The sequence below is a fragment of the Aureococcus anophagefferens genome (genome assembly GCF_000186865.1).
Source record: "Aureococcus anophagefferens unplaced genomic scaffold AURANscaffold_22, whole genome shotgun sequence".
Classification (NCBI taxonomy): domain Eukaryota; class Pelagophyceae; order Pelagomonadales; family Pelagomonadaceae; genus Aureococcus; species Aureococcus anophagefferens.
In genome coordinates this window covers 245,906-254,972 of record NW_008705582.1, presented here as the reverse complement: position 1 = coordinate 254,972, position 9,067 = coordinate 245,906, and the positions used below count along the sequence as shown (strand labels likewise).

Below are 9,067 nucleotides of genomic sequence, written 5' to 3'. Positions count from 1 at the left end.
CCTGACGAACGGCGACTATCGAGGTCAGAACGCGAGTGTGATTAAGCACAATCAAAGTGCGCTTGGCGATAAGCCAGCTACCTAGGGAGCATACATTCCGCTCTTTGGGCTATGCTACCCTAACTCAGGCTCGCGACTATGCTATCCTCCCTATGCTGGGACGCTCATAATGGCCTATGCTGGCTATGCTAAGTCTGCCTTATACTGGCTATGCTCATGCTACACTATGCTGGTGCTTCATACTAGCATACTCGGATTCTAACACGGTATATACTTTTTCTTTTTCGTATCCACTTGTAAAGTTTGTGTTGTGACTTGGTGATCCGTTCGGTTTGCAGGTTTTCCGATAGACGCGTTGCGTTATCTTGGATGATGGTTGTTCCTATGTCCTGTTCATGTCTTGGCTGGACGTCTCCACTATCGGCTCGTTCATCATCTGTTCGTATGCGACAGTTTGATGGACCCGTCTTCATATGTGAGATCGACGTTATAATAAACTATCCTAACTTCCTAGCCACCGCCCCTGAACTTCGACCACGCGCTGGTCCTTTGTCTCGAAAATCATCCCATCGGGGCGGCTGATATCGTCTCCGCGTTACATGCAGCGACCTCAATCAAGCCATTCTAAGCATACTAGAACTTACCGTGCTGCCACTAAATACATGACATTGTACCGTGTACTCGAGTACGTATTAGTTGCTATTAAAATTTTGTCATGGACAAGAGACTTAAATTTTGCAGCTAACCTAAAAGGTAATCTACTTCAAGTCGATTTGCAATCCATGGAAGATGCGCTCCGTAAGCTGGATAGCCATCTCAATCGCATTGCGGACGTAGACTATGCGACGCGACGGTGCAGCCTTCAGGGGCTCGTGAAAATTCTAAAAGAACCAGCCGTAATTGCGTCGAAGCTCGCGCACAACCAAACGACCGTCGAACGCTTACTTATTGCATTATTGGACCGTTTAGCTGACCCGATGGAGAAATGTCGAGATCTTTCGCTATTACTAATAGAGAAAATCGTTTACGATTGCCAATCAGTACACCTTGCTCAAAATGCCCGTAACATATTGCTAGCTTCATGCGCGAGGTTTGGGGATGACCCTTTCCCCGAGCCCGTGGAAGAACTTCGACTTCGGCATCCTTGCAGAGTGATGAATGCTTTTGTTCAAGTGAAAGATATAGCTGGTCGTAGGCTGATTGAGATTTGTAATGCGGTATTGCTTCGCTTGGCTCAGGACCAGGCTTCCAAATCTTCGGCTCTAATTGTAGATGAACTGCTTCCAGCACTCACTCACGCGCTCACCGATTCACTGTCAGAAGCAAAGCGTGCAGCGGGAACGGCTTTACGTCAGGTTTGTAAAATTGCACCCTGGCAAGTGCCTCCACATATTTTGGTTGTGACAAAGCATCTCACTTCAAATCTGGCACACCAGCATGTGAGCATTGCAGTTCCCTTTTTTCTGATCATCCTTCTCAGACACATCGACAGGCCAAGACTCGGGTTGCGATGCTCGAGGCACTTATTGATGCTCTCGCCGGAGACTCATTTGTGGTTTGACTTGACTTCTGAATGTAGGTTTTGTGTGCTTCATCGGCATCAGAAGCCTTATCGAAAAATCTCATTGAGGTGGATAGCATGCGACTGACTTTGCGTCGACGTTGTGATACTTCAGGTTGTCTTGCCAGCCTTCTCGGCCATCTCACGAGACCGGTCGGCCACGGCAACTCTGCAGTGCAAGACTTTCGACGGAATGAATTATGTTTTCAGGTTCGAATTGCCTTTGCGCGTGTATTGGGAACCCTACTTACTTGTGATGGCGTTTGCGTAACCTCAGGTTCTCACGCTTTGGTTTCAATTGCAGTGTTACTCCTAACTAACATCATCTGATGCTTAAAATTCATCCCACAGTTTCTATCACTATTGTTAGACCTCATTGCCGACGAGACACCTGAAGTCTCAGCTACCGGTCTCGACGTCATCAATGCAAGTTTTGTCGTGGCTGCGCCACACTTATAACAACGCTGTGCAAATAGGCAGCAGGAGTATCATGGAGTGCATTTCATAATCGTTCTGAAATTAAGCTCAAAGAGCGCGTCACCTCTCGTGATAGCCCGGCGATTCTCCAGTTATATCAATCAACCCCAGCGGACTTTGCATTCGTGACAGCACAGAAGACTTCCCCAGCCGGCCATGCCCTTGTGGCTGCTCATTTCTCTGATATCATTCGCTGCCTGCGGCCACACCTTAGCCATTGGCTACCGATGACTCGCGCGTTTGCGTGGTGGAGATTCGCTCACACCGGCGCAAAAATTTCAATATAGGCGCGCGCGGAGCTCAGACTCTTGCGGCACTTTCTGCTTTTGGTCGGGTTGTCATCTAGCGGAGTGCCTTACCAATTCACCTGTTCTACAGAGATATATCTTAGGCTGACTGTTCTCACTTGTCCCAAATTATTTGCAGCTACAGTTCACTTTTTGCGTCAGATCGGTGAATTCCGGTCTCTAAATTGCTCTTGTGCAGGCCTATTGTTGAGTGACGAAGATAATGACGTTCGATGTGGAGCGCGTGCAGCAGCACGTGCATTAGGCGCCTCATCAGATAACCCAGAGCCACTTTTTGATAGCTTTCTATCATTGTCACGCACTATGCGATCCATTCCCAAACGTGCGGGCCTCATGCGCGTCGTCTCAGCTGTAATAGGTGCTTCATGAGTGCTAAATGACTGACGACGAACTTTCAGTCTTCAAAGGCGCCATGGATCCAGAGTGCGCAACTCTACATGCTAGTCTCGTCACGACAACACTTGCGTTACATGCAGAAAAAAATGTCAATGAGCGCGTTAGTTGCAGGAATAAATGCTCCGATGCTGCACTTTGTCAAGCTGCGGCAACGCTAATTAGCCACGGGCTGAATCCACTAATTTATCAGTTCTTTACTATGACAATTGCTCCAGAAAGTCTTTGGTCTCAGGTGCTTCATCTCTCTTCGACAAGGACCAATTGATGCTGCTGCGTGGACTTTTTCTTTCGCCAACGTGTTTGAGAGCCAAAGCAGGAGAACAGATTTCTCCTCATACCGAAAATTTTGCATCGCAATGCGTACGTGGCCTTTGCCGGCGAGCAAAGGTGGCTTCGGTGGCAAGTCTCGTCGAAAAATACTTTGACATCCTGGTCAGATCCATACCAGAGATGCAGCCACGCAACAACGTAGCAAGCTGGTTGATTTTTGAAGGAATTGTTCGCTTAGCCCCGAGGGCTGCAGCTTTCGGTTTTGATTCGCAAGTGGGCCAAATAATTGTCAAGCATGCCAATCCTACCCCAGGAGGGGACATAAACATGCGCATCCGCTCTCTCAGGTGCGTGGGCGGTTAAGAAAATATTTTCCTATCGAGTCGCCCTTTACAGTCTCGCACACACGCTAATTCTCTCATCTGATGCTAGAAATGAACTTTCCGACAGTGGCGTAGACATGCTTGTGGATTGTGCGCCCCTTGGCATCTGGGCCCTATTTCTGAAGTGTATACGCAGGTGTGATCATACCAAATCTTACCTGGGCCGCGGGGCGCACAGCAGCAGCGACCCGTCCTCTTTTAAGAGCCAGCCTGAAACATGATAATGTATAATTTGCTAGAAAACGGGTGGTTACAGGTAAGGCCGCCCTGGCAATTTTACATGCACTGCTTCAAGGAAATGGCCCCACTCTAATGGACACACGAATCCTGTACACTGCCGCTCTGATCGGATCTGCCCCCAAGCTCATTCCTGCACTTCAAAGCTGCTTTGAGGATTTTGACACGTCAATGCGTGAGCTTTCCATCAGGTGCTGGGCTGAGCCTTTGAGTTGAAGATATCTTCTCGCCCGACTTTGTATTTCGTAGTTGTTTAGAAGCTTTGCTCCGCACGGTTCCCATGGGTTCACTGAGCCAGACAGTGGCTCATGGCCTTTACCCTGCTATCGTAAAGCGTCTCGATGATTCCATCGACACGATTCGAGTCTACACTTGCAGGGCATTTGTCGCGTCCTAGGGACCCGTGTCTTGTTCAGCATAGAGTTGACTTACCTTTTATGTGCAGTTTTCTGAAAGCCTCGGAGTCAGAAGGATTAATTGGAACGCCACTCGAGTTCTGCGCCGAGCAATTATTAGTGCATCTAGATGATCCGTCTGCTGAAATACAAATGGCAGTCTTCGACGCGCTCCGTCAGATGATATGCTTCGACCAACTCGCGGCGATGGCAGTCGCAAATAAAATTAAAGACGTCCATGCCTCACACCGTGACCCATCTTTATGCCATCAGCTCCTCAAAGAAGCTGCGCTGCATGATAAATCTCCCTAATATAACGGGCGGCACTAGCATCTGCCCGCGGGCGCTCTCTTAAGGCAGTATCATCCATCTATCTATTTAAACGGTTTTTGTAAACTGACATACAACGAGCTTCGACTCCCGATAGACGCACCCAGCGGGGCTGGGTCTCAGAACTGGTTTCGACAAAATTAAACCCCTGATCTCCGAAGGATATCTTCGGGGTGGTGCAACTCGAGTCGACTGGCGCCAGCGAGGCCAATTTCACACAGTGGTCTTCTCTGAGGCCGAGCGCGGCCCATGCGACTTCTGCCCCTGCTGGCACTACACTCCTTCAGTTCGCTGTCTATAAGACCTGGAACTGGAGTAGAGGCGATTAAGGGAAGGAAGGTGGGCACTAGCAGGATAAGCAGCATAACATATCCCGCCGGCGGGATATGTTAAACGCCGCTTCAACTTAGGCTTCAACCTCCCATGTTGCGGCACTCAACAAGGACCCCAGCACCGCCACTTGCCCTTCAAAGAGGTCCTCAACGCCGCCGCTCACGACTTGTGGGGGGCCTCGAAGGCGCCGCCCAGAGCCAAATCGAGCATGAGGGGGGCGCATAATACAACTTGACTTTTGTTTATCCCACCCCTCAGAAACCGACGCGTTTGGTCGCGTGGGACAGGCCCGCGAATTTAATTGAAACTTTTTTCTGTGAGATCCATGGCTTTCATCCCGCCAGCACTCTGGAATTTCCCACCGCGCGTCGCCATCGGCAAGAATTTGCTGGTTGTGGTGGTCCTCTCCCAGCTCGCCGCTTCCCCGGGGTCCGGGGTGGCGCGGCTTATATTTTTTGGCCCGCCCACCACCCTCCTTCGGCACAAATGAAGCACCCGCCCTGCCCTACCCTCCTCCATCCCCGCTGAGGTGGCTGCGCCATCCAAGCGCGGTCCGAGTCCGTCGGCCTTCATTCTGGCACCTTTAATTGAAACTGAGCTCAACCTCCCCTCGAGGGAGGATCTTACTTGCTTCCTTTAGCTCAGGCTAGTGGGAGATACGAAAGGCCAAGTGGACGGAAACGAGCGTGGCACCCGTGGTTGAAGTTACGTTGAACCCTAGCTATCGTGGTGTGTATGCTAGTAGGATGTAAGTTACCTATTGTACTGGTCTAGACTTCCTCGGTATATTCCCTTGGCGAGTGCAGATCAGACGTGCTGGGATGTTAGACGCTTGGATTGCACGCTTGCATGAGAATCGTCGCATGGCCGTGCGAGACGCGTCTGACTTATGCGATCGAGCACTTGCGATCATGAGCCGAGAAGCAAATGTAGCGAGTTTTCGTGACCCGCCCTTGTATGGTTATTGAAAACCTGCTAGGTAAAGTTGCGATCTCCAATCATCATATGTGGGGATATCCACGGCCAGTATCGTGACCTCCTCGAGCTATTCCGAGCTGGTAAGACTTGAGCGTACTGGTGGACACGAATTGATTATCAAATCAACATGTAGCTGGCACACCTCCTCGGGCTCGGTATGTTTTTCTTGGTGATTACGTCGACAGAGGGGGTGAATCAATTGAAGTCTTCCAACTTCTATTGTGCTATAAAATAAAATATCCAACACACGTTACCCTACTACGAGGCAATCACGAAAGCCGACAAGTCACAAAAGCATATGGTTTTTATGATGAGTGTCTATTAAAATATGGATCTTCAAAGATTTGGCATGATTGCTGTCGAGTCTTTGATGCTTTGAGCATCGCCGCGACCGTGGACGAGCAGATCTTTTGTGTCCACGGGGGTTCACCAAAATGTCTAAACTTAAGTGGTTCACATCGAAACAATTATGCTTCGTCATTGTGTAACAAATGAGACGCGCAGGCCTCTCGCCAACGCTCCAATCTATTTCGGAAGCATCAACATTTGATCGACACTGTGAGGTACCTGACGATGGGCCGATTTGCGATCTGCTGTGGTCAGACCCCGCAGATGACGATGAGGGTTGGGTATTTTCGAATCGTGGAGCTGGTTACCTTTTTGGTGTGACAGTAACCACCAAATTCCGGGAGAGAAACAACGTGCGATTAATCTGTCGGGCGCATCAGCTTGCTATGGATGGACATCAATTTCATTTCAACAAGTCTGTCGTCACAGTTTGGTCCTGTATTGTTGTGAGGCGACGCACCTAGATCTGAGTCCCTGGCCATAGGTCGGCGCCGAATTATTGCGGTAGGTGTGGAAATGCAGGGTCAATTCTCAAGCTTTGTGGTGAATTTCGAGCATCGGCAGTGACTTTTGCTCCCAGACTGAACATAGTGTAGCCGCTTTTGCGCCCGGCGGAGCGTGTCGCAAGAGTGCAGTGGGCCATGTACAGGCGCCCACAAGCCCGCGGGAAATTCGACGCGCTATAGTTTAGACCCCGCCCGGCCCCCCGGCGCCCGCCCGCGGGAAACTCGACGCGTTCTAGTTTGGATAACATATCCCGCCGGCGGGATATGTTAAACGCCGCTTCAACTTGGACTTCAACCTCAAACCTTGCACTTCAACAGTGACCTCAACACCGCCGCTTGCCCTTCAAAAGGGACCTCAACACCGCCGCTCGCGCCTCGCCGGGGACCTCTGACGCGCCGCCCACGCCTTAGGGGGCGCGACCCGCCCCATGCCACGTGCCAGAAGCCCTCCAGAAGCCCTCCAGGAGCCCTCCAGAACCCTTCCGCGGACCCGAAATACCCCAAACCCCTTACGATTTTGCGATTTTGATTCCCCCCACTGCCTTGCCTTGGTAAACTGCCCTTCAAGTTTCTTTAAGGGCAAACTGCAACGCCGCCCCAAACCACGTGCCAGAAGCCCTCCAGAAGCTTCCCAGAAGCCTTCTAGAACCCTTCCGCGGAGCCAAAAAATACCCCAAACCCCTTACGATTTTGCAATTTTAATTTCCCCCACTGCCTCGTCCTAGTAAACTGCCCTTCAAGTTACATTAAGGGCAAACTTCAACGCCGCCCCTTCAGCTTCCTCAAAATAGCAAAATGAAGACTTCAGGGCAAACTTCAACGCCGCACCTCAAGCTTCCTCAAAATAGCAAAATGAAGTCTTCAGGGCAAACTGCAACGCCGCCGCTTACCTTGCCAACTTGCATTTCAAGCTCCTTCAAAATGCCCTTCAAGCTTCCAGAAAGGCCAAATTTAAAATGTCATTAATTGTCCGCTCAAAAGACTCCTCGTAGCTTGTTTGTGCGCTTGCGGTTTGGTGCCTATTTAAGCAAGATCACGGCGCCGGAAAAGAATGGATGTTCATACACTGGGAAACGGCCGCAAGTGAAATTAATAATATTATAACTGATAATCAAGATACCATCTTTCTCCGTCAATCAGAGGTCAAGAAACCCAAGGCACCTGAGACCGGAAAGAAGCTCAAGGCGCACCTCGCGTTCGCTGAAAAGGTCGCTAACAAAGCCCACAAGGCTGACATTAAACTCAAAAACGAGGATATGCAAATTAGTTTTTAGAAAAAAATGGCCTGCGATGCAATTTCAAACTTCATCTTCAAGATAGTTTGCTACAAGCAAGATTTTCTGCCACGCAAATATTTGATTATTTCACAAAATGGTGTCGTGGCAATTGCTTCCAACATAGAAATATTACGCCAAGTTCTTTTGGAATAAAAATGAACAAATTTGATAGCATCAAAAAAAAAAGAAGTAGCCGTAATAATATCTATGTCATTGATTTTAGAAATTTAGAAAACTCGCTAAAAGATTTGCATGTATATTATATCGACAATTCTTTGCAGAATTGAAAATATTCTACTAAATGATTTTCAGAAAATTCTAGTCCAAACTCCGCCCGAGTGTTCGCGGCACCGCAGCGCTCTAAAATATATTTGGACTTTTTGCCTTTCTTTTCCACGCCTTTTGGTTCATTTCTTGCCTTGCTTTTTCTTCTGCCCTTGTGTCAGCAATCCCATGTAAATCTAAAATTGGCTTAAAATAAGGGCGATTGCTAAGATGGAACCAATCGGATAGATTAATCGTATGATGGAACCAAGTGGTCGAGAAAAGCATGATGGAACCAATATTCATGCCTATGATGGAAACAATCTAATGCGGGTTTGTCGACGCTACCTGAACCAATACCACTCAATGGACACTTTGATCATCTCCATACCCTGGTGATTAAAAACCCGCACGCCCATTACTTAGTGCGCGTAGAAAGTTTATGAAATAGATGATGGAACCAAGACTTCGACGCGAAATACATGATGGAACCAAGACTTGCGACTCCATTTTTCACCATGTCCTCGACAAGGCTTATTGCTTGGTTCCAACATAGATTTTGCGCCATATGATTCCAACGTAGATTCGCGAAATGCATGATGGAACCAAGACTTGCGACTCCATTTTTCACCATGTCCTCGACAAGGCTTATGGCTTGGTTCCAACATAGATTTTGCGCCATATGGTTCCAACATAGATTTGCGCCATAAATAGGAAATAAATAGGAAATAAATATCTAAATAAATGCAGATAAATATGAACGGGCAAATAAAAGAGCCGAGAATAACGGGGGCTATAAATGGGCAGCTACCCCAGCCGAGTGGGGTCCGTCTCGATATAGTGCGCGACGGCGAGGTCCGCCTTGATAGGCTTACTCTTAAGGGAGGAGCTGGTGTGGCACTTTGATGGCCCTGGCTGGGCCAGACAGCAGCCAGTTTTTCTCGTGCCTGACGGGGAAGGTACTGCCGGTCTTGTCCATGCAGTAGACGTGGATCCGTGGCCTT

At 48.9% G+C, this 9,067-nt stretch overlaps 1 protein-coding gene across 1 annotated transcript; it reads left to right on the top strand.

Annotated features, from left to right (window-relative positions):
* Positions 1 to 5,421: 5,421 nt before the first annotated feature.
* On the top strand, positions 5,422 to 6,804 carry AURANDRAFT_38459 (hypothetical protein; the record flags this gene model as incomplete). The annotated part of the gene is made up of 5 exons (XM_009041624.1): positions 5,422 to 5,622; positions 5,670 to 5,748; positions 5,802 to 6,092; positions 6,173 to 6,449; positions 6,501 to 6,804. 5 exons carry the CDS (start codon positions 5,512 to 5,514, stop codon positions 6,610 to 6,612), a joined length of 870 nt encoding a protein of 289 aa, XP_009039872.1.
* Positions 6,805 to 9,067: the final 2,263 nt, after the last annotated feature.